This window comes from Thrips palmi, unplaced genomic scaffold, assembly GCF_012932325.1.
Source record: "Thrips palmi isolate BJ-2018 unplaced genomic scaffold, TpBJ-2018v1 HiC_scaffold_17, whole genome shotgun sequence".
Classification (NCBI taxonomy): domain Eukaryota; kingdom Metazoa; phylum Arthropoda; class Insecta; order Thysanoptera; family Thripidae; genus Thrips; species Thrips palmi.
The window spans coordinates 3,652,001-3,677,375 of NW_023144626.1; the positions used below are offsets into that span (position 1 = coordinate 3,652,001).

The 25,375-nt window shown below is 63.0% G+C and overlaps 1 protein-coding gene across 3 annotated transcripts in view; it reads right to left on the bottom strand.

Moving 5' to 3' along the window:
* Positions 1-25,375, bottom strand: part of LOC117643744 (homeobox protein homothorax) — a 135,841-nt gene that overhangs the window by 103,499 nt on the left and 6,967 nt on the right. For all 3 annotated transcript variants that reach the window (XM_034382813.1, XM_034382814.1, XM_034382812.1), the window contains exons 2-4: positions 22,822-23,036; positions 17,217-17,358; positions 1,858-1,908 (exon numbers count right to left, since the gene is read on the bottom strand). In XM_034382813.1, coding sequence (XP_034238704.1) covers positions 1,858-1,908; positions 17,217-17,358; positions 22,822-23,036 — 408 coding nt within the window. The remainder of the gene's footprint in view (positions 1-1,857; positions 1,909-17,216; positions 17,359-22,821; positions 23,037-25,375) is intronic.

Below are 25,375 nucleotides of genomic sequence, written 5' to 3' on the forward strand. Positions count from 1 at the left end.
GGCGGGCGGTCCGTGACAGCGTTGTGCACCCCCGCGGGCCACCGGACGCAGCCCCACGGCCCCGGCCGACCGGCCACCCCCGCCAAAGCCGCTCGCCGCACGACACGGACAGATACCATCTTTACCAGCCAGGGCAGTCCGGCCAGCCCGGCCAGCCAGGGCCCCCGAGGGGCACTCTGCGAGGGTGGCCCGCCGCGACGACGCACTGACCGACGAAGGGACAGCAACGACCAACAAGCACCAAGTACAGTCCGCTCAACAACTTGAAAATGGCAGCAGTGTACGTTCACATCCACAAAACTTTCGAAAGCTAGTTGGGTACGTTTGGCATACCTTGTTGTTCCAAGTTCAGACACCTGGCCCCAATGAGGACAATGAGACGATTTGCTGTGACCTCTTGGATCTTTTTGGCGCTGAGTGTACTACGTTGCGACGGACCCCGACGACTCCCCCTGGCTGGCTAATCGAACTCCTTTGGCGCTGCGAAGGACGACGCGGCCACCACGGCAAGCTGAACAGTGTCGCTGTCTCCCTCCCACTCGCGGGCCGTTCCGTGAGGGTGCGAGAGAGGCAGAGCGGTCGCCCTCGCAGGCTGACCACAATCTCGGCCCCCATGGCGGCCAGATAGAGAGGAAGGCCGAGATCTGGAGGCGCCATTGCCGGTGATTTGTGGACGTTTAGCGTCATCGCCAGGGCAATGCCAGGCACTGCCAGGGCAGCCCGGGCAGTGCGAGAGAGACAGCGACACTGCGGGGAAGTGCAAGTGCAGGCCAGGGAAGGGCAAGCAGGGCAAGCGTCCCTCGCTCCGTCTCTCTCGCTCTCCTTGTGTGGGATTTGTGGTCATGTATGACGCGGCGCAGGAAACACTAATAAATCACATTAATCCAGTCCCGGGGGATGGGATGGGACGAGACGGGGCTGCGCTGCCTGCGCCTGGCCGGGCCACCCTCGCACTGGCCTCTGGACCGGCTCGGCTCCGCCTCCGGCCCGCGGCTCGGCTGGGCTCGCGGTCGCGGCCAGCTCCGCTCGGCTCCCCTCGCCGCCCGGGCCGTGGCGCACCACGCCATACACACTCCACACACCCCCACACCAGCCCAGCCAGCCCAGCCCCAGTGACAATGACGCTACCAGCCAGCCGGGGACCGTCCCGCAGCGCTGTGCGACGCTGTGCCTCCCGGGGCTGGCGGGGCTGCGCGAGGCTGCGCGAGGCTGCGCGAGGCCCCCAAGGCCGTGCCGCTTACAGACGGCCCCCCGTGGCGTGATGGTCTGGTGGCGCGGCGCGGCGCTGCCTCACCAGCGCTCTTTCATATCAAACGTTTCAAGGCTAGCAGATACCCTGAAAACAGAAAGTCGAAAACAAAAACACGGCCGACCGAGTGACAGCGCCGTGCACATCCCGCGAGAATAATTTTACACGAAAAATTAAATTGGTTCAAATTTCCTCCAGGCTTCGCGTCACTGTGTGGGTATGGCATACTACACTGTATGGCCCAACCGCGCCGCGGCCTTGGACCCGCCAGTCAATAGCGTCATTGGGCCATTCAAGCGACCGCCCCCCCCCCTCCCCCGCCATCTTCACACTGGGCGGAACAGACGCTACACCACACAGACGGCGCGCGGGTACACTATTCAATCCGTCCGGATCATTTCAAGGCGTCTCTGACAAAAGCCTCCCGAAGCACGGAGCGACTTTTACAGCGAAGGATTTCAAAGAGAGGACGAAACAGGATAAGAAAAAAATAAAACGAAACTAAACGTAAAAGGCGACCTGTTGTCTCATAACAGTATCGAGGCGTTGCGCCCTACCAGCCAAAAAAATAAATATTTGTGATGAAAACAAAACCGAGTGGTACTTACAAGTGAATCGACTTCGGGGTCTGCAATATAGTATGGCTTTTCTTGCCGAATCTGAAACAGAAAACAGAACACCGTTAGGTCCAGGGAAAGTGATGGGACAACCTGCTCAATGGACCAGCCACTGACACAGCAGGTCTCTCTCTCTCTCTCTCTCTCTCTCTCTCTCTCTCTCTCTCTCTCTCTCTCTCGCACCCCGCCGTGAGTGCGAGCGAGACGGGGCGCGAGGCGCGAACTCCTATGCGGCCGAATGCCGTATCTGTCGTGCGCGGGGAAATTTATGCACGCTTTTTATGCCAACCCGTTGGCTGCTGGCTGCTTCGCTGCTCCGCCGGACAAATCTACTGGCAAAATGATAACTGACGTCTTTCGCATTGACGGCTCAATCGACGCGCCGCGGCGTGCAGCCTTTCAGCCCCGAAGGCCCTGACCCTAGACGCGCCGTCTCTCTCGCACCCCTGCGGCCCCTGCGGCACGCACCACGGGTGCGAGAGAGAGGGAGAGAGACACTCGGCGGGGTGGGCGGCCTCATCCATCATGCATTCACTCCCATCTGCATCTCGCTTCTTATCGTCGCCAATGATTCCTTTTCTTTCTTGCCAAAAATCTCGCGGTACCATAATCCGCCGGCCGCACAAAAGGAGCACAAAAACAGCTGACAGGTATTCAATCAATCGCCCCCAAGGCGCGGCACGGCGCGGCACGGCGCGGCACGGCGCGCGTGCGATGATGTAAGACCACAAACATCGCCACCTTCAACGCCTCGCCTCACCTCCCTCGTTCCCGGAAAACAAAAACCCCATAAAACAACGAGGACCACCACCGGCCTGGCTGGCCGCGGCACACAGTGGGCCAGACGACCGGCGCACGCGGCCAACGCGCTGGATGCGTTTTGAACTCGAACCGAACGTGTGACCCCACCATTGGATTCCTCGTTCGGAGAGCAATCCATTGGTGGGGTCACACGTTCGGCTCGAGTCCCATTTGGCGACTCTGGAGCTCGAAACGCGTCCGGGATTCCGACCGCCTCCACCGGACTTCCGGCCCACTGTGGGCCCGCACGTCCCCAGGACGCGGCGGCGCCCCTCGCGGCTGTTAAAAGGAAAGGTAGACATCAAAAACTTAATGAAAAGCGACCGGCGCGTTGCTCGCTCGGCACAGCGCCGCCATGCGTAATTATCAAGATAACCAACTTTTATCATGAACGGGGCGTGGCCGCCGGCAGGCTCGCTACCGCGCTACACAAGCCGCTACTAATGTGAAACCCGATCGGGGCAGGCGTGGCGCGGCGTGGCGTGGCGCGGCGGCCGGGTCGCGCGGGAACGAAATCTATTACGCGAAACCGCACTGCATACACACGCCGGTGCAGTTCGCCACGGCAAACATCAAGATTCTCCCGTTGTGCACTGCGAACGCTGTGCTCGTCACCCAGTCGAACGCACGTGACTGTACAACAGTCCTGCCGGCCTTCACGCACACACTCTCAGGCGCTCACACACACGCTCGCACGGGTAGGCCGCGAAAGCCGTCGCCGCGAGCATCGCCGTCGCCCGCGTCCGTTACAGTGTGGGGTCGGGTCGGGTCGGGGATCGACGACGACCAGTTCGGGCCAAGCCGGCGAGGCCCGGACGCATTTCGACACATTCCTCCGACAGGACTCGAATCGAACACACCGATGGATTCCTCGTTGGACGCAAAGCACTCCGGTGGTGCCCTCGTGTGTCCGACTCCAGTCCAATTTGATAATCACCACCGGGCCCAAACCGTCCCCAAACGCGACGCCTCAAACTGGTCTGAGGCGCGCGTTCGCTCGGCGGTCGCCACCCCCTTCGACCCGGCCAACCAAATTGCACCGGTCTTCTAATTGGAGGAGCCTCGCCTGTTGTTTGCTTCCCAAGCTTTTTGACTCATCGTGTGTCCCACAGTGTGTGTCCCCCTGTGTCCCCCGGGGACGACAACGATAGGTTGAGGAACACGTTCCAAAACGGCGCCCAATTATTACATTATTCGGCGGTAGTACGTAGTACGATGTCTCCATGATGCCTCCCCCTCCCCTCCCCTGCTCCGGACAGTGACATACACCCCCGCCAGCCCCGCCAGGCTCGACGTCTAATTGGCTGCCGTGCCTCACGTGACGAGATGACGCGATACACCAACGGGATAGGCCGCAGACACAGACAGGCGCGCGGCATTTTGGTTGGCTGGCCGGCGTGGCCGCCGTGGCCGCGCACGCTCGTGTCGGCGCACGCACGCACGCAGGACGCACGCAGCACGCACGCAGACACGCGGCGCATCGCACGCAACGCAATCTAAACGACCGTGATTCGACATGCAACCGAGCCGAAGCAAGCGCACCCCTTCGGAACCGTCGGTGCATCGCGCTCCCTCCCTCCCTCTCTCTCGCACCCTCGCGGGGCGCCCCATGAGTGCGAGAGAGACGGACAAGCGAATGTTGTTCGGAGTCCGCCTGCCGCCTCGCAACACCTTACCGCCATTCCGTTCGGTACTTCAAAAATAATAATAATAATAAAATTAGCGGTAATGTCACAAAAATAATTTTATGCCTCGTATGCAGTTAGTGCAGTTACCCGGTAAAAAAAAACGTGCGTGCGTGTTGGCGCGGTTTACGGTGCCGTTGTCACAACGACACGACAGTTGCTGCCAAAAGGCATTCCGGCAAACGCGATGGCACTTAGCGAAAACTACTCAGCAAATCGGATAATTCGCTCTCGGGCACGTCGCGCGCGCGTCTCGCCCGTGTACCTGCACACTGGTTCCGAGAGCCGCTCCGTCTCTCTCGCACTCACGGGGCGTGTCGCGTGGGCGCGAGAGAGACGGAGCGTCGAAAACGACTCTGCGGATTTACGCCGAAGCGAGCATTGGACGGACGCAGCGGCGCGGCACTTGCAGTGCGGTTACCGTCGTGTCGCCAGGCAAAGTCACTTTCCGAGAAGTGATCAACCGAAGCGACGAGCCGAGCCGAGCAGACGAGGCCACGGGGCAGCCGGGCCACGCGGACGGAGCCGGAGCCGGGCTGTGCCTATCCCGCCACTCTGGCGTTCAAGTCACCAGCCCGGCGACGCGCTGGCGGCCCGGCGTCCCCGTGCCCTTCTGCCCTTCACATCTAGGGCATTTTCGCGGTGGAGGAGCGCGCGACAAGCACGAACAGTCACACAGTCTGTCTCTCTCGCACTCACGGCCGCACACGCACGGTACACTTGAAACTCGATCCTGCCCTCGCTCCGCCAGAGGGAGGTGGTCCCACTGTCCCACGAAGACGCGACAATTTACTGCGACACGCACAAAATGTTTTTAAATAAGGCCCCCCCATTTTTTCCACGAAAATTAGTGGTATAGCGAAACAATTAAGAGGATATGGTACACCTCCCCAGAAGCGGCATTTCCAGGGACGCGCAGGGACCTCTTTCTAACGCCGTCCTGGCCACACCGTTTGAGGTATCGATATGAAACTTGACACACGGGCTCAGAAGGGATCAATCTCAATGACGGTGCGTCCAAAAAATTTTTTTAACGCCTAAGTTAGGCCCCAGGGCAGTCCAGTTCTGGTCCAACTTTCGTTCACAACAAGTCCTAAGAAAATAGGAATATCCAAAAAAAGGGCCACGGCACGTTGTAGCTGCAACTTTGCTCTATCCAGAGAACTTGTCCCCATCTGCGTGCGGTCAAAAATAGAGGTCAAAACCTGGTAGACGGCGGACCTCTGCACGGCGGGTTTGGAGCTAGTCGGAGAGAGGAGGTGCAATATTTGTGCCGACGAGCTGTACCGTCTCCAAGCCCCGCACATGTTGTCGCCGACTTTGTTTCACTGAATGGGGACTGTCGGGCTGCCCACCCTCACCCGAGAGGTTCGGCACCGTGACAGGTCGATTTATGGCTCTAGGCTGTACGGCCAAACTTGTAAAAGGGGACATTTTCTAGTTTTGAAACTTGTACGAAAAGGTTTGGCGGGCTATTCTGGTGACAGGCAACTAAAATTTCCGTTTCTACGACCATTTGACCCGGACCTGTTGAAACAATGACAAAGGTCAAAATTATCGTAGAAAATTAAAATTTGATTCGCCTGGCACAAGGAACACGCGCTGAGTGCAATGGTTCATGTCCTGAGAGTCTAGAGTCATCCGTTCAAAAATTTAACTCTCGGAGTACAAGGCCATAAAACGAGGCCGTCACGCTGCCGACCCTCGGCTCCGGCGCGTGAATGAGGAGGGGGCCAGCGGGGGGGCCGGCGCAGAGACAAAGCAGCGGGCTGCAGGCGGGCCGCCCGGAGGGGTGGGCGGGGGGAGGCGGGGTTAGTAGAGCTCGTCTGCGACAGTGCCTTTTCAAAACTTCGCAAGATGTTCAAATCCGCCGTGCAGAGGTCCGCCGTCTACCTGGTTTTGATCTCTATTTTTGACCGCACGCAGATGAGGACAAGTTCTCTGGATAGAGCAAAGTTGCAGCTACAACGTGCCGTGGCCCTTTTTTGGATATTCCTATTTTCTTAGGACTTGTTGTGAACGAAAGTTGGACCAGAACTGGACTGCCCTGGGGCCTAACTTAGGCGTTCAAAAAAATTTTTTGGACGCACCGTCATTGAGATTGATCCCTTCTGAGCCCGTGTGTCAAGTTTCATATCGATACCTCAAACGGTGTGGCCAGGACGGCGTTAGAAAGAGGTCCCTGCGCGTCCCTGGAAACGCTGCTTCTGGGGAGGTGTACCATATCCTCTTAAGTGGTCTCTTTCCCTGAAGTCGCACTGTGCACACACACACACACACATGGGCGGGAACAAGCGCGCTCACCCACACGCAGGCAGCGGGGAGGCAGATGGGCTTCGCGGGGCTCTGCTCTGCCAGCTCTGCCTTGCCGGCTCCGGGTGCCTTCACACTCCAACGGTCCCAACAAGGCCGGGCTGGCCGGGCGAATCGGACCACGCCCAGGCCTTTTTGGCAGTGTAGGCGCTGTGCTTTTGACGGACATCCTGCTGGGCCTGCTGGGCATGCGAGTGTGTGGGTGTGGGTGGGTCGGCCGGGGTCAGGAGCGAGCCCCAGCCAGGCAGGCGAGAGTCGGTGTGTCTCTCTCGCACCTACACGGGACGCCCCATGAGTGCGAGAGGGACAGAGCGCCGAAAGCAGGCAGGCAGGCGGGCAGGGGGCGGGGCGGGGCTGCCAGAATCCCTGCCGTGTGTTTCTGCACAGGATTCTGCAATGCGTAATTGCCAATTCCTAGAAGGCAGCGACTCCTTCGCTACGCCGCGCCACGCCGCGCCACGCTCCCACAGTTTTGACAAGGAATGAGCAGCAGCTCTGCAGGGCGGTGCAGCCGACCCTCTTGGGGTCGTGTGGGGCGACCCGACCCAGGGCGACCCGTCTGGGTGGCGAGGCGACCCTTACCTCCCCAGCTGCAGCGCGGCGTCTTGATCGAGACGGGTCATTACCACGTCCAGCACCCAAAACAACTCAAGCAGCGCCGTTGTCTCACCGTTTGATTAAATGTTCGGCGGCAGGTGACACGGTCTGACGGCGTCCTGGCCGCATCCTGGCGGTGCCGGCCCCACCCTGGCCGTCGAGGGCGTCACCGCGGCCGTCAACACAGCCGGCTAAGCCCCGCGGAGCCTGGCGCAGCCTGGCGCAGCGACACACCGTAAGCCATCCCGGGACAATCGACACCGCATTCCTCCGTGCCTTCTCCGGCCCCGATTATATTGACTTACGCGCCCGTTTAATTCCTTATCACAGTGTACTACCCTGTTGGAGGGAAAGCAAGGCGAGCAAGGCACATGCACCACTTTCCGAGAAAGCCTGGCCGGGGTGTGTCCAGTGTCTTTGACCCCGGCCGGGCCTGTCGGGCCTGCTGGCCTGCCGGCCTGCCGGGCCCACAGGGTGGCCTAGAAGGGGACTCGAAGCGACCCGGAGAAAGGCCGGTGGCGGAATTCTAACCACCAGTGCGTGCATCGGCCGATCCTGGAGCCTCGGTCCGGCAGGAGGGCCTTGGGGACCGGCATGGGTAATGGGCCATCATCCAGGCCGGGCAGGGCAGGGCAGGCCGGCCGGCGTGGTCTCGGCCCACGCGCGTCGCTTTTGGATCTGCCTGTACAATATGGTGCGAGGATGGGAGGCCTCGCCGGCACGCTAAGCCAGGCATCCACTCCTCTCCCTTGTGCGCTCTCTCTCTCTCTCTCTCTCCCACTGGCTTGGCTCGCATTGTGGTCCGAAGAAAAACGCTCCCCGGAGGGACCAACCTGCCTATTGTCTGATGCAGAATAGGGCTGTGGATGCAGTTGATGAAAGGTAAAAGCGTTTTTAGCAATGATAAAAGGAGATATTGTGTGAGCTTCGCGAGCGGAGAGCGCGGAGAGCGCGGAGAGCGGAGGGGAGATGCGAGAGGACAGACACACTGAGTAAGAAGGAAAGGGGGACGCGTTTTAGTGTCGGGGACGCGGGGAGGCAGGCCTACACTGCCCTCAAAACGGGCGCAACCCATTCCCCGGTCGCGGAACATTAACTCATCACCCGGACGGCCTTGAGGAGGGCCTTGGGGGGCTGCTGCTGAGTCACAGGGACAAATGGAACAATTTACAAGGGATGGCACGAACCGCAAGAACAAGAAGAGTGTTATGACTGGGCCGTTCACGCAAGCCGGGGGGATACCTGTTGTAAAGCTGTAAATCTCGAGCTAGTTCCTCAAAGAATGTCCCCTCCTATCCCGGCCTGGCTGGCGGCCTGCCTGCCCGCCTGCCGCGGTGGTCGCCAGCTCGTCTGCGCTCCGCGCGCCCCTTCCTAACCTGGCCGAGTGTGTTGTGTTTTCGCGCATTTACATTCCCCCTGCCTAGCCTTGCAGTGCAGTGCCTTGCCTTCGACCCGCGGGACAAATTACCCACCTAATGGCGAGCGGCGCCCACGGCCCCGCCCCGCCCCGCCCCGCGCGCAAACTGTCGCAAATTGTAAACTTCCAGGAAAGACAAGTCACCCGGAAAGACAAGGAAGACTCGCTGGCCACGGAAAAGAAAAGGACCCCCTCCCCTCCCTATCTGCGCCAGGAAACGCGTACTCTAGGTCGACGACGTCGAGGCACCGAGGCCACACCGCCGCCTCCCCGAAGAAGAGCCCCCCCCCCCCCCCCACGAGGCCACGCCGCGCCACGCCAAATGGTTTCGAAACGGGAGGACTGTCGCAAAAGTCCCGCTGCCGTACGCAATTCCAAATCCCAAACACCATTTCCCTTTACACGACGACTCGGCCGATAAAAGAGCAACAAACGCTTCTTGTTTTCGTCCCCCGCTGGCAGGGCTGGCGGGGCTGGCAGGGCTGGCAGGCTGCATGCGGCGCGGGCAGGGCAGGCCGCGCTCCAACTTGCTGCCTTGCCGGGCACGCCGGGCACCGAGTGTGCCGCTTGCATGATCGCTGGTCCGAGATAGCGCACAAAGATAGCCAACAGGTTTGGGACTCGAAAAGGGACTAGCCCGCGGCTTGGCGATGGTGGTGGTGGTGGTGGTGGACACGCCGACGAATTTCAGGTTGACAGCTCAACGCGTCGCGGTAATCCAATCTTCCGGTCAAGGAACTAAGCAATAAACACGCCTAACTGTCCCTTTGTTCGGGAAGATGCATCTAATCAAAACACGACCGGGACGGGGTGGGTCCACGCCGTCGGCGCGGTGCCCGCCGGCCTCGCGGCGGGGGCCTCGCCTGGGCCCCGCCACCTTTCAGCGCCTCAGCCTTGCTCGGCAGCGTACAAAAGCATAGGAGACGCGACGGGCGTTTCGTCAGCTCGCCGCGGCTCGCAGTGTGGTCCAGTTGAGACGGGCGTCGCTTTCGTGACATTAACCTTTGCGGGGGGGGGGGGGAGGGAGGGAGGGAGGTCTCGTTCTCATCTCTGCCTCGTGACAGGAAGGGCGGCACATGTGTTGCAGCACGGCCATGGAGGCGACCGCCCTCCCCACTGGGGCCGCCCCGCCCCGCCCCGCCCGCCCCGCCCCGCCCCGCCCCGCCACACCACGCCGTGCCCCGCCCCGAACTCCTCGACGGGGCCGTTTTTCAGAGGTTATAAGCTGCTAACTTTGAGGCAGGCTCTGGTTATTTCTGTCGCTCTCGCTCCTCGCCGCGTCCCTCATGGCCGCCCGCCGACACTCTCCATGCCCGCCGCATTACCGGCGAGTGCATCACGCAGTGCATCACGTAGTGCATCCAGCTGTCTCTCTCGCACCTCCACGGGACAACCGGTAGGTGCGCGAGAGACAGAGAGAGGCCCTTGGCATGAGCCTTGCAGGGTGGCCGCTGCAGTGTGGTGGTGGACACTCGCCGTCGAATAGTATCTGGGCGACGCGGTGCTCCCCGAATTCACGTCATAACACGACGCGGCGACGCGGCCGGCCATATGTGCAGCCAGCGCAGCCAGGGCAGCCAGCGCCTCGACGGAGGGGGAGGGGGAGGGGAGGGGGCCGGAGCGGCAACGCCATCCGCCATGCTGGCAGACACGCAGCGTGTCAAACGCGCCACCCTAGGAGCGAGAGAGAGGGAGAGAGGGGGCTCACCAACAGCTATAAATACCCCCCGCCCCTGTTTCACTCATTCGTGCGTCTCCTACAATGTATTTCCCTCCGCCCCGCCCCGCGACGCCCGCGACGCCCCGCGACGCCCCGCGCACATCCACGTCCTCGTCAAGCATTTCGCGTGCCTGCAATGGGCGGTGTCGCCAGACGGCACAGCGTGCTCTCTCTCTCTCTCTCTCTCTCTCTCTCTCTCTCTCTCTCTCTCTCTCTCTCTCTCTCTCTCTCTCTCTCTCTCTCTCCCTCGGAGGGCGACCAAGGGTGACAGAGTGCGGCACTGTTCGGAATCGGACCGCGGTGAAATTAGCCTTGAACAACTTTCGCGCCGATATCGTCGCGCCCGCATCGCCGCGCTGCAGCCAGCGGCGCGTCGCTCTGTCTCTCTCGCACCTCCGCGCGACAGAGACGGAGCGAGATGAAGGCAAGGCTATTTTCGCCCCCGCGGAACTTGGGCCGCGGGGCAGCGAAGCCGCGAAGGGTGGCGGCGAAACGCGCGAATATCGCACCGTCACTCCACCGTTAAAACGACGGCCCTTGCCAGACAAACGCACCGGCCGCCATCAATAACGGTCTTAATTGTCACTCCGTCTCTCTCGCACCCCTAGCAGCCCAAGCGGCCGGCCCGCGAGTGCGAGAGAGACAGAGCCTGCGGCGACGCGAAACTTCATCGAGAGTCGCTACGCCACGCACGCACACCATTAGTTTATTTTATTTTTCCACACCAGCCAGACACCGCAGGGACGCAGGGACACGCTGTCCCGACTGCCAGGGACTGCCAGGGACTCTGGATTCCTCTAAGCCTTTCTTCCTCCTATCCAACCGGTCGGCGGCGCGGCGCGGCGGGCCCAACCCAGCCCAGGCAGCCCGGCAAAGCAGCTGTGTGTGTGTGAGTGTGCGTGCGTGTGTGTGAGGCTACGCCATCCAGCCCAAAAAAAAATCTGGAAAAAATTAAAAGCACTCCCGAGCAAGCTCGAAAAATCTTATTCTCACAGAAAGTGACACAGTGTGCGCAGAAGGCCCGTGCGGCTTTACGTACAGTGTGCTGGGGGAGTTCGTCGACCCTCCAGTTCCTGGCAGTGTACCGCCGATACCTGGACGGCCTGGACTACGGCAAGGTGCATCGCCCGGTGGCCCCGGTGCCCCGGATAGTAGTGCCCCGCGGTGCCTGCGGCTACATTGGAAAACGCAGCGCCCCGAGCCAATCCGTAGGGATCCCATCATGGGATCCAACCACCGCCAGCACCAGGCTGCAGTGCGCGGTGGTGGTGGCCTTGGTGGCCGACGTAGTACCCTTTGCATATTCATCGGGCCGTCATGTTTGCACCGAGACCCGGCAATAAGTCCTTGAGCGGCAGAGGCCGGCCGGGCCGCTGGAAGTACACTGGCAGCATTGACGTGCGTATAATCAGCACGAGCGTGACCGTGCGCACTCAGAGCGTGTGCGCACGCCCGTGTGTGTGTGTGTGTGAGCGTGTGTGCGTGATGCGCCCCGCGCACGCCGAGCATCGCCGCATCCATTGCGTGCAGTGCGTGCGCGCCGTGTGCGCGGGGACCTCCGTCAGAGCCGTCAGCGCCTACAGCGTAGGGAAGCGAGACGGGCAGAGCGCGGCCGGCCTGTCTGCGTCAAGTTCTACGATAGTATATACACAGTGCACAGCGCATGCGCGCACTCACTCACACAGAGACACACTGACGTGCTGATTGAGCCCGACAGACGTACAATGAATGCCATGGAGAAGGCTCGCAGGGCCCGTATGCCTCGAGCCCTGCTTGCCGCTGTACCCGTGGCGCCCGTTCGAACAGACGCACTCATGTCCGTTCCATGTAGCGCTGCTGGTCGCGCGTGCCCGCTAGACGCCTCGCCAAGCCGCGGCATGGTGGTTCCATAAACATGCCCAAATCAATACAATATCCCCGGCCGAACAGCCGGCGCGCCGTAACTTGCGCCCGTATCTGGTGGCCGCAAATCTCCGCCACTTACAGTGCAGGAGTAAGCGCTGATCACCGGGGAACACACAAACAAAATCGTGTAGGAAAAAACAGATTCGCAATGGCGGCGGCGTCGTGCTGGCCGCAGCCCGGAAGTCCGGGTGGGGCGTTGGCCGCGAGACCTGCGAGCGGCGCGTCCGCGGCTTCCAAGGCAGGCCGCCGACGACACATCAAACGCACCGGCGGCACGGCGACGCGTCCGAACGGTCCGAACAGGCAAAGATGGGCGGCGGAGCCTTGCGGACTCAGAAGCGCGGCATGTCGAGCAGACGCGTGGCAGTTACGCCGCCACGCCGCCCGGACAGTGAAATGAAGCTTCGCAATTACCCAAAGCGAGGGGACGGGCCTCTCTCCCGCACTCACGGGCCGGGCCGCGGGGGTGCGAGAGAGACGGAGCGGCTACTGTACCGCGCGCTGCGACAATGCAACGGGCCGCTGCAATAAACCATATAAACTGTGTATAAAAATGAAAGACGCTGCTGCCGCTGCGCGCACGGACTGCAGGCAAGAAAGGGCGAAAGGGCCGAGCCGAGGCGAGGCGAAAAACAGTGAGTGGCCGAGCCTGGTCGAGCCCAACGAGTACGCCGTGCTGCCGGGCGCGCTTCGTGCGCAGCGCAGCGAGCAGACCCGATCCTTTATTTTTCCCTTTCCTGGCATGCCGCTCGGCCTGCCTGCCTCGCCTGCTCATGTACTGCCCCGTCCCGGCCGCCCCGTACCCCTTGCCTTCCCTGGACTGGCCGGCTTGCCCCGCTTGCCTGGGATCGCGTCCCGCATTCTACGAAGCCGGCCGCGTTTTCCGAGAACGCTAGCATAACGCCACAACGAGCAGGCCGCCACGCCCCGCCACGCCGCGCCGCGCTGGCTGGTGGCCACTGCTCGCGGCCGCCGCTGCACCGGGTACTACGCGGCTCAACGCAGCGGCAGACACGATTTCCGATCCAACGGTGAAGGGCTTTGGAGGCTCACGGTCCGTGAGGCCGTGAGGCCACACAGACGGGGCGGCCCTACACGCCAAGGTAACAGGGATCCAGGGTATCCAAGGGAAAGGGCCTCTCAGCCCGCTCTGCCGCTCTGCCGCCAGCTAAGATACCAGCGGGGGTCTCAAACCTCGGCCTGCGGCTGCCAGGCACTGCCAGGCACTGCCAGGCTGCCCGGCCCCTCGCTGCACGCACTCGCTCACGCGATACGAGGTAAGGTCCAGCCGGCGGGGCGGCGCGGGGCGGCGCGGGGCGGCCGCCTCGATCCCCGATCTGGCCCAGTGGCTCTCCGTCTCATTCCGAATGCATCTCAGTCACCCCGATCCAGCCATCCGACCGCCGCGCCGGCCTTCGCTCGCTTGCCAGTGTGCCCGTCCGTCCGCCCGACCGTCCGGCTGTCCGTCTCTGCCTGTCCACCGTCTCCGCCCGTCTGCCCCCGTGTGCGCAGGATATCTCGGTGGAACGGACGTCGCCGTCGCACCGCCGTCGCCCCCTTCAGCCTCAACAGTGCTTCTCCGTCCCTCTCGTGACCCCACGGGCCCGCGGGACGACGCACGAGTGCGAGAGAGACAGGGCGTGGTCGGAATCAGCCCGCAGGGCCAGCAGGGCCCGCAGGCAGGGCAAGGACGCACGCCGGCCGGAAGCAGCCCAAGAATGTTTTGGTAGCTGTGCGCCGTGCCGCGCCGCGCCGCGCCCTGGCCGCATGGCCACGCTGGGGCGCTGGGCGCGCTGGGGCCATGGGCGCAGCCGCGCAGCCAGCCAGGGCAGGCAGCCATGCCGGCAGTCACGCAGGCAGCACGATAGGGCCGCGGCACACACAACTATCTTATCTAGGTAGGCTGGCGAGGAAGGACGGCCCGGCGGGCCCTGCCGGGTACAGGTAGCACGCACACACACTGCCATGGGCGTTCCGGCCAACGCCTTGCAGACTGCAGCCTGGCTGCCCCGAGGCGTCGCGACGACTAGCTGACCAGCGTCGCCGGGCGCCATGGGCGCCATGGGCGGCGGCGCTGAGACGGCAGGTGGTTCGCGAAGACGCGGCTCGCATTGTGTGTGTGTGTGTGTGTGTGTGTGTGCGCGCGCGCGTGGGGAGAGAGGGGCGTCGCCGAGGGCAGCATCCGCATCCGCCCTGATAAATTAGACCGGTGTTATAAAGCCATAAATTTGCGAGGCGTTGGCAAGATTTGCGCAGAAGCACCACCACCGGCGCGGCGAGCCTCGGGCAAGCCGGGCCAGACACTACAAACTGGCAAGGACACATACGACGCGGACGCGGTTCAAACTCACTCCAAGCGACGTGCCAAGACGCCGCAGCCACCCCGCGCGCGGCCCCGCGAAGCCCCGCGAAGCCCCCAAACATATTTACCGAGTCATAAAATTACCGCATTCAAACTGCTCTCGGGACCCCGGGACTCGTCCCGTGTAGCGTTCGCTGCGTTCGCTCCCTTCTCTCTCTCTCTCTCTCTCTCTCTCTCTCTCTCTCTCTCTCTCTCTCTCTCTCTCTCTCTCTCTCTCTCTCTCTCGCTCTCTCTCTCTCTCTCTCGCTCTAACGACCGATTTTACGACGCGCAAGCCTTTATCGTGTTTTCGAATCGGTGGTTGTGCAACGCAACGAGAGAAAACCAAAAGATGGACACGGCCGAGTGCAAGGCGGGGCGGGGCGGGGCGGGGCGGGGCGGCCACCTAACTGGACGCGGCACGGCGGCACGGCGGGCATGTCGCAGCCGGCAAAAACACTAACCGAACGCCCGTCCACGCCGTCCTCCGCGTCCGGCAGGTGGCCGTCGCGATTCGCGCCCCGGACCGCCCCGGACCGCCCCGGACACAGCCCCGCCGCGGCGCGTGGGAGAGCCCCGTCGTGGCCGCCATTGTGATGCAAAGGCAGCGTCTCTAGAGAAGGACAAGGACTCGCTCACGGCGGACATAATGACGAATAGCTGTGCCATGGCATGGCGGCGCGGCGGCGGGCTGGTCGCCATGAGTCGTGCACGGCCGGGGCGTCCCCCCCCCCCCTTTCCAAACCGCGGCCCCCTCCGCGCCCCGCGACTCCAATTCGACCCGACCGCAGAGACGGCCCGCCGAGGTTAACGCACTTGGGCGCCATTTTTCTCGGGAAATCGCTGCTGCTTCTGAGCGCGGCACCAGGAGGACTCCTTCCTCCTCCTCCTCCGTCTCGTCCGCGGCCACCAGTCCGCGTGGCGGCCGCCAGGGAACGCCCTGGCCCTGGTCTGGTGGAACCGGCGGCCGAATTCGGCAGAAACGATCTCCGTTTCCACGTTGGCCGCTCCGAGGAACGCACGCCCAAGGACCGGAGGACCGGCCCGGCACACCGCAAGAAGTCCTTCGCCGGCGTGCTGGGCGTGCTGGCCGCGCTGGCCCGGTCGCCCTTCGCGGCCAACTCGACTCCTTTTTTGCAGATTTGGGCCCCGCTCCGGCAGACTCAGCAGACACAGCGGCTCCCCTGATGAGCGGCAAAATATACCCCGCGGCGGGGCCCGGCGGGGCCTGGCTGGCGGGGCCGAGGGGCGCGGGGCAGGGGGGCCCTCCAAAGCAGAGCGTCGCCCGCGCATTCCCTCGCAGCCTTCCAGCCCGACTGTCGTCCGTGCGGAGCGCGCTCCCTGCTCCCCTCCCATCCCCCCTGCCGATGTTTGTGAAAAGACCGGTTCACTTTTTTTCCAGTTGAGTTCGTCTTCGTACGCATTCAATGACGCGCTGTTTGCTTGCCCGCTCACTGCCGCCAAGCTGCAGCAGCAGCGTCTACCTGCCCGCTTTGGCTCCAATCTTTTTAAATAATTCTCCTCCTCTTTTTCACATCCGTTTACAAAAGCCGCGCCGTCGGCCCGCCGCCGGTCCCGCGATGAATGGAAAATCCTATCTGCCGGGTCCGCGCCGCGCTCTGCCCGCGCCGCCAGGAACCGCCGAAACATTTTCCAGAGTCGCTTTTCCCGGCGGGGGAAATCGGGGCCCCGACGACGAAGGCCTCCGCGGCTGCCTTTTTAATCCCGCCGTCGGCCCCACCCCCCACCCCACCCCCCGCGGCCCGGCCGGCCCGGCTCGGCGTCAAATAAATGAGCATCGGTCCAGCGCAGCACGCAGCCCGGCGCACCGAGAGCACCGGGCGGTACGGCCGCCACGCCGCGTCGCCTCGCCGCCCCGCCACACTGTACAGAGAGCGCGCCGCCCGCGGCGTCCGCATTGTGAGCGTAAACGCCTCCAAGCACAGCCAGGCACAGCCAGGCACAGCCAGGCACAGCGTGAGCGCGGCGCCGACGGCGAGGCGCGACCGCAGCACGCCGACGACGACCCTCCAGGATGACGACGAGCACGGAGCGGATCGTCGTGGGATCGCCATCGTTACGCTCGTCGTAAAAAAGGCAATGATGCAGAAGAGCGGGCAGCTTGGCGCAGCTTGGCGCAGCGATCAAGACGACTCAATCGTGAAAAGAAAACAAATGCCGTGTACGCTGCTGGTGCGCTGCACCGCCGCGGCCATGGGGCTGCACCAACAGGTTCGATCCGCCGAGGCCACCGTGCGCTTAATCCAATTGCCATGAGCAACAATTACACGCAGATAAGGGCCCGGGTTTGCACACAGACACTCTCTCACACACACACATGCACTCCCGCTGAGCGTCGGTCGCGCCGTCCCTCTCACACACACGCACAGCTGCCTCGAGGGTGCTTCAGACTCCCCAACATTCCACCTCCCCTCCTGCAGTGTGAGGTAAACACATACCAGCCAGCCACCCCTAGACCCCCCCCCCTCTTCCCGCGTTCCTCCGCCTCACTCCCCGCCGTCAAACCAAACGGCGACTTCCAAACCCCGTTTTAACTTGAACTCGACTCACCTGTTTTGAGAAAATTGCAATATCTTCATTGAAGGATTCTGACGAGCAGACGTCGCCGCCCGTGACTCCGGGCTCTCTTGGTGTACAGGTCGCCAGCTCGCACTTTTCGAAGATAAGGGCCAGCAGGGGGAAGAGGGGGTGGCTGCAACAGAAAAAACACACCAAACGGGTCAGTCATCATTCAAAATTCACACGACGCCGCGTCCAGCAACAACATCATCATGCACGTTGTTGTTGTTGTTCGGAAGGCCATCAACCGTCAAATCGGACCAAGTTTTCCGCGTCGCGTGTGTCGGTCGTGTTGACCTTCCATTGATGATCGGAAGCCAAGCAAACACGCGGACAATCTGACGCACATACGACGGTGTCCAAACAGGATAACATTTCTAGGTAAACGGTGCCCTGGCCGGGCCGGCCCAGACCCGCGCTGCCCAGGTGCGGCGGGGCTGTCTGCAGCAGCGCGTCGTGGCGCGTCGCGTCCCCGGCACCGCGGTGCAGGCCGTGCAGGCCACCCTCTCGATCCCCGTCTCGATAAAAGCCCAAACGGCCAAAACGCGAGGGGCTCTTACGACCGGAGCGATTCCATTCCGGCCGCCGAGACGACCGAACGACGCAACTACAAATTTCAGGAGCCATCAAAATCAAGCTCACTCCAAACGGAAAATCCGGCGCGGCCACCTCCTCGCCAAGGAGCAGGCGGCCCGCGCGGCCCGCGGCGGGGGTGGCGCGCGCACACAGTAAACTCGCACATAATCTGGAATGGTTCATCAAGGCGGGGCGGGGCGGGGCGGGGCCGCACAGACGCTGCTCAGCCACTGGCCACTAAACGGCGCCTTATCTTGACGCGAGATAACTGCAACTGCTTAACAAACCATCAAGACTAGAACAACAAAACATGAAAGGATGCTTATTCGGCCCTAAAGTCGATGTGACTGTCGCCAACTTTTACGCGCTATCAAGGCAAGAGAGCGGGCTGCTTTACGAGGGGCAGGGGGTGGCCGGGAGCCACCCCGCCCTGCTCGCGCACCGCGGCAGCTGGGCCTACAGCACGTCGACGCCAACGCGGCCCGAAAACCGCCACCAGCACCGCCGGCCCAGTCAGCTGTCAGCGTGCGCCCGTCACACACGCACCCGAAAAAAGAAACCGAAAACCGCAAGGCCCCGGCGGGAAGCGAACCCGCGACCGCAGAACGCGGACGCGCGGGTGCATTTCCAGCGCATTAAGTATTTACCCGGGGCAGCCAGGACGCGCTTATCAGCCACCCCGCGGGGAGCAGGCCGCCAGGCCGCCAGGCAGCAGCAGGGGGGTCTTGGTGCGGCCGGCGACACGCACTCGCCGTCGTTCCGGGTGCACTGGGCCTGACTGGGCCGCCCCCGGCCGCCCCGCTCCCCCGGGGCCCGCAGTTTGGCAGTTACACACCGGGATCAAACATTTAGAGGAGCGCTCAACAATTTAAATCCCAGGACGGCGCGGCGCGCACGGCACAACATGGGCGCGGCGGCTCGCGTGCGGGGCGTGTGTGCGTGCGTGCGCCCCCGGCAAGCCCGCGGGCTGATGCCAAGGTGAGGCTGTCTCTCTCGCACGCGCACGGGCCGCCCCCAGAGTGCGAGAGAGACACACCTCCCGCTCGGAATCGGTCCGGTGCACGACGGCGTGCACACGCAGGGCGCGCACCGGGACATCGGCCGCCAGGGCAGCCAGGGCCGCGCCGCCCCGTCCATCAGGCCAACGATGTCGTCGTCAATAATGCAACGAAAAGATGAAAAATGGACGCTCTTGAAGACCGCGGTCACCACCGCGCAATAATGATTCAATCCCATCGCGCAAGGAAACTAAACAGCGCTTTGAATACGTCGTCGTCGACCTGCGTGCCTCGGAGAGGGGGGCGAAAGCGTGCTGACACGCGACGCACGGGGGCCGGGCAGCCAGGCAGCCAGGCACCGAGGGGCCGCGCCGCACCACTTGGATAATTAGGGTGCACAATTTTGGAAGCTGTTGAAGGAGGGTAATTTAAAAGCGAACAAGGGTAAGTGCACGAGGAGCGCCACGCCACGCCACGCCACGCCTCGCCGCCATGGGCCCGTGACAACCTAGTGACAGCCACGGATTGCCATGAGCCTTGCCCCCCCCCAACCTCCACGACGACGGCGGCTCTATAATTTTCCTCTTGTTGTTGTCCTCCGCGTAAAACTACCCAAAACTAAATCCACGGCCACTTATAACAGAACGGCACACTGCGAGGGCGTGTTCGGAATGCGATTTCACTTTCGCGCGGCCGCTATTTCATTAGCCGAGTCCGCATCAGACTCCGCGGGGCGTAAGCCATCGAGCCACCGCGGCCGGCCGCGCCAAGACTGTCACCGATTTATTACAATTTATTCCGTGTTGCCGCGCGAGCACACTGACCTCCACTGAAAACAACAACAACAAGAGGGCAGGAAAGCACTAAAGTGTCTCCTGGGGAACGCCAAAGCGCGCCAAAGCGGCTCATTAACGAAGCCGCTCGATATTCCCAATTCCACGACCAATTGCTGCACGACAACACACACCGGCGTCAACAAGCAGGGCCGCCTCTGTGTGCGAGAGAGACGGCAGGGGCGTTGTCAAAGGGCGGCAGGCAGGGGGAGTACGTAGCGGGAAACGGCGCAAATAACGAGCCCAGCAGAAGACGCGGAGGAAAGAAGACAACAAACAGCAAACGGCCTCCTCGGGGACAATGACCATTCAATGCCGGCCGCAGCGCCACCCTCGCGGGGCTCCTCGCCCCTCCCCTCTCTCTCTCTCTCGCACTCGCGGTGCTTCGCGGTGCTTCGCGGGGGTGCGAGAGAGACAGAGCGACTGCAATCAGCGCGCCCTCAAGCTGCCGCCGCGCCCGCCCCGGACACTCCGGCCGCCGGCAGCGACACGGCGAACGCGTGTATACAACCCGCCTTCACGGCAACCAACATTTACAGCGGCATCATCCCGTAATCATAAAACGCGATGTGTTCCGAAGCACACCAAGCACACCGAGCGCGAGGAGGTACTCCGCGGCCACCCGCCGGCAGCGCCAGCAGACCCCCTCCACTCCTCCTGGCCAAGGTGCTCCAGTTCTAGAGCGGCGCGGGGCCTCGCGGTTCTACAAGTAGTGACAGTCAGCTGACTGGCGCGGCGGCGGCCGTGGGCCGTGCCTCGCAGTGGGCCAGCGACCCTTATAAATCCAGGCGCTGACATTAAGGGTGGCGGGGAGGGGGAAGGGAGGGGGAGGGGGGGGCTCGAGATTGATGACGCCGGCCCCGCCTAACGGGTGCAGACGCCGCGGCCGAAAGAAGACCCGGCCAAAATGGAAAGTGACACAACGGCCTCCTCATCGTCATCGGCGACCTCCTCCTCATCTTCCTCCTCGTCGCGGCGACGCCCACACTGTGGACAGTCCGCGCCAAAATCATCGGACGCGCACAAACATCCCGACACTATCGAATCCATGCAGCCACAGATAACCCCTGTCCACCATCAACTCCCCTTCCCCCTTCGCCCACACTGAAAAAAATAAGTCCGCGGTGGGCCGGGCCCTTAACGGCCGGAAACGCCTGTCAATCATCCCCGGCGGCGGTGCCCCCTACACCCCTGCCAGGCCCTGCCACCGCCACCACGAGGCGCGCTCGGCCGCCGCGGGACGGACCCGAACGGACCCGAACCTCCCGACGCCGTATCGGCCAGCCGCCGCCACTTCCCCGCCAAAATCTTCCGCCGGACCCATTTTCCCACCAGCAGTGCACTTACGCACACACACACAGCGGCGGCGACACAAACTGGTTCTGACGTCACAAATGGCGAAACTCCCCCACAAGAGAGGCACACTCTCTCACACACGCGCAGCAGCAGTGCAGTAGCAGCAGCGCGACTCGACGGCGAGGACGGCGGCGGGGGAGACGGTCTCCTCCGGAGCTCCGGACCCGTAAAGTACTATCGAGATTGATTTTCCCGCGGGCCAGTCGCCCCTTCCTCTTCCTCGGTCCGAAATGTACGCGCGCCGACATTTTTCCGCAGATAATGGTCGTTCCACGTTTATGAGGACGAGGACGCGAGGCGGGGGAGGGAGACGGGGAGGGTGTCAGCGTCGGCCGCGATAAACACGACGGGACCAAAACGCAATCAAGAGATTGATTCGTTCCCAGAGTGACGCGCCAGCAGGCTCCGTCTGCCTCTCTCGCGCCCACACGGGGTGCTCCGTGAGTGCGAGAGAGAGAGAGACAGACTGACCTTTGGAGAGCCCGGCCACCACTCCAGCTAGCCGGGGGCTCTCTAACCTCCCTAACCTCGCGCAAGGCCGGCTGCCCGCATGGCCGCATGGGGTCAAAGCGGGAATCAGAACGCAACCGCAGAGAGGCGCGGGCCTGTCGTGGCGGGGCGTGGCGGGGCGTGGCGGGGCGTGGCGGGGCGTGGCGGGGTGAAGGCGTCGGAGGGAAGCGCCACTTTTACGACAGCAATATTCGGCGCCGCTTCTTCCCTCCGCCCCACCGACCTGAGAACATCGCCACGCTCGCGCCTAGCGCCCCAGAGTGCACACTGGCACACTGGCAGCGCACTGCACACGCGAGACGCACTCCAGGCGCTTCTAGTGGCCGCGGCGATCCTCGGCGGAGCGCCCTGCACCGTAAAACCCGGGGCCATTCCCCGGCGTGGGGCCTCACGCCCCGCCCCGCCCCGCCCGCGGCGGCCGGCCGGTATGATAACAGCAGCACGCCACCTCCAGCACGACGTCGGCGCCCTTCGTGGCCAGAACCGCAGGCCGCCTCCCAACAGTGTGCCTTCGCCGCTCTGTCTCTCTCGCACCCTCACGCCACGCCCGGCGAGCGCCGCGGCCACGGCGGCGCCAAGTTCAAATCTCGGATCGATGCGCCGCAAAATAGTGTAGTACCCCCCGGGCCGCGTAACGCGCGCTCCGCTTTAAAGGGCGCGGTGGCTGGCGGCACCGCGGCACCGCGGCCTGGGGGCGCTAATCAATGGAGTCGCCGTGCCCCACCGTGCCGCGCCGTGTCGCGCCGTGTCGCGCCGCCAACAAGGCTATTTCGGGCAATGCGTTGTTCGTGTGCCGCGCCGCCATCAGCAGGAGCATGGCAGGAGCGCGGCCGCCACGCGGCATTGCCAGTGTGCCAGGCCGGCCGGGGCCACACCGCCGCCTCGACTTCCGTGCATAAAGAATTCCACATTTAATTCTCGCTCGTTTGGGCCGCGGCCAAAAGGGACGATCAAGGAAAATGGGGAGCCGGACCGCGACAGGCCCGACCAGCATAACTCCAATTTCCGGAGCCAGCGTTATCAAATTCCAGCGCGGAGACAAATGGAGGACCCGGAGGGCGCGGTCGCGTTCCGACCGTGTTCGTCAGACACTCGAGTGTAGCAGCGCATCGCGCTTCGTGCGTTCGATTCTTGTTTAAGGGCCGCAGCGTGAATCGCGTCCACTCGAACAGCTCATCTGGGGGGAATCTGGCGGGAACCACGGAGGGCGGTCCGCAGATTAAGCGATAAGCATTCCTCGCGGAAAGCAACGAGGAGATACAATCCGCGCATATAGAAAGCACTCACAGGCAACTACACTACAAAGTATAAGGAGGTACTCACCCGTAGATGGAGTCCTTGTCCCGCTTGTGGACGTCGGGTACTCCGCCCGCCATGACGTGGTTCTGGGGCGCCGACACGTGGTTGTAGGGGTGCATGGCGGGGGCGTGGTTGCCCACGTGCGGCGAGTGGTGCGCGTGGGGCATGCCCTGCAGCGCCCGATGGCTGTCGTACAGGGACCCCCCGGCGTCCATGTATCCGTGGAGGCCCTCATCGTACTGCGAACCAACACCAGTGGATCAAGCCTCGTCCCTCTGTATCACACTCACTCGCACTCGCACCCGCGCTCAAGCACTCACTCAGCCCCCTCCCACACACTCACACGGTCGATCTCCATCAGCCCCGCTCATCCACACACACACACATACACAACGCGCACACGCACACACACAGTCGCTCGTCTCAGCTCGCGGGTCATCACTGCCACCCCGTCAGCCTCATGACACACCTGTCGATGTCCTGTCAAGACGTGACGTCACGCTGAGGCTAAGACGCGCCGAGGTGTCGAAGGTCAAGGTCCCGCCCGTCAGTAGTCCATCCTGCCCGGCGCTGAAACCCTGAAACCCCGAGACCAGTCACGCGGCCCGACCCTGAACCACCAGAATGCTAATACCGACGTCCACAGTCAAAAACCCCCCGAACCCGAAACCCAATCCGACCGATCGAAGCTAATGTAAACATTAAATTCAGCGCAGCAGAGCCCAGAGATAAACTTAAAATATGATAAAAGCGCGCGCCGACGCTGCGCATACATGTAAATTTAATTCCCTAATTAAATTAATGCCGGCTCGGGCCATAGTGCCCCGGCGTGCCGGCAGCGTGCAAGTCCTGCAAGGCAGCAACAAGGAGCAAGCACCACCGATACCCTAATGGCGCGCCGGGGCGGCCAGGGCCCCCTTCTGGGTGCAGTTGCAGCAGTTGCAGTGCCGCGCCGTCGTGCCCCGCGGCGGGGTGCAGCGCGCATGCGCAGCCCGCGCAGCCCGCCAGCTGCATTGTGCACCTGTTCATTCAAACGCGCCGCCATGGCCGCCCCGTCGCCCTGCCGCCCTGCCCATGCACACAACATGGCGGCCGCCGGTGGCGTAGGGCTCCAGCAGCCTCGTTCTGGGTGTCGTCGCTCTCTCTCTCTCTCTCTCTCTCTCTCTCTCTCTCTCTCTCTCTCTCTCTCTCTCTCTCTCTCTCTCTCTCCCTCTCTCTCTCTCTCCCTCTCTCTCCCTCTCTCTCCTCTCTCTTTAACTCTAACTCTACTCCGGGCCCCGCCCGGCCGCTAGAGCGTCCACCACGCCCACCGCTGCCAGTGGCGTAGCCGCCAAGGACGCGGCGGCCAAGGCCGAGGCGAGGCCAAGGCCGCCGTCAAGGCCGCCGCCGACACCTTTATCGATGGGAAATAAGCGAGGCAACGACCCGGCCGAGGCTCCGCACGGCTCCGCCGCTATATCAATCGGCTGCTGGAGAGCGCGCGACAGCCGCGACAGCCGCGACAGCCGATCCATATATTTCCCCAGTGGCGGCGCGGCGCCGTCAGCCCGCCATATTTATCAGTGCCAATGTTTACACTTGCAATCTGGTCATTAAATCAGCGCCAACTAGTTCCCACATAAATCGGGCCGCGGCGTGGCGGCGCGCGCAGGGGCATACATAAATATTAAGCGGTTTGGCTTGAGACGCCGCGAGCTTCGTCTCGTTGCCGTCGATCCCCGACGGCCGGGGCGACGGCCTGCCCGTCAGCACGCCGTCGTGGACCTCTCGGTTTCGGCAGGCCGTCGTCGTCGTCCTGCACGCGAGGGGCCTGAGGTGCGTGGCGGCCAGCGCTTTCGGTTTCAGCACGTCGTCGTCGTCGTCCTGGTCCTCGTCCTGGCCGGTGCTTTGCATGGCGCGGCGCGGCGGTCGAGATGGCATCGCCGCGGCCCGGCTAGCTTGATATGGTAATGTCGGCGGGGACACTTGCGAAAGCCCCTCCCCTCCCCTCCCCCGGCCATCACATACTCCAGGCCGCGCCGCCCCGCCGCCGCACCTGAACAGCACGGCGTGCACGGCGCCGTTGGCGATCTCGTAAGCGCGATACGAGCCCCCCGCGGCACTGCCGGCACAGCGAGCACCGCGAGCACCGCGTCAATCCCAAGGACATCCATCTGGCGCCGCCAGCGCCGCCAGCGCCCCCTGCCGGCCGGCCGCGGCGTCGGCAACCCGGAAAAAACATCCCGCACCACCCCCACCGCCATCGGGGCTAGGGCGCGAACCGCGCTCAAATATTTAGCCCGCGTCCTGCCCGCGCGATCGGCTCATCTAAAATAAATGCCGCTTAAAAAGTGAGCGGGCGACAAAACGGCCAACGCCTGGCCTCTTTGTGCCTCTTTAGACTTGGCAATTCCATCGGCCACATCAAGGAGGCGGTGCATTATTGAGGCCCGACAAGGCAGTCTCCGTACACCGACACACGCCGCGCGCCACGCCGACACACGACACGCCGGGCTGACAGGTATTATACGAGCCGCCAGGATTCGGCCGGCCTCGCCGTGCCCCCAGCGTCCCGCCGTACCGCGTCCCGCCGCGGAGA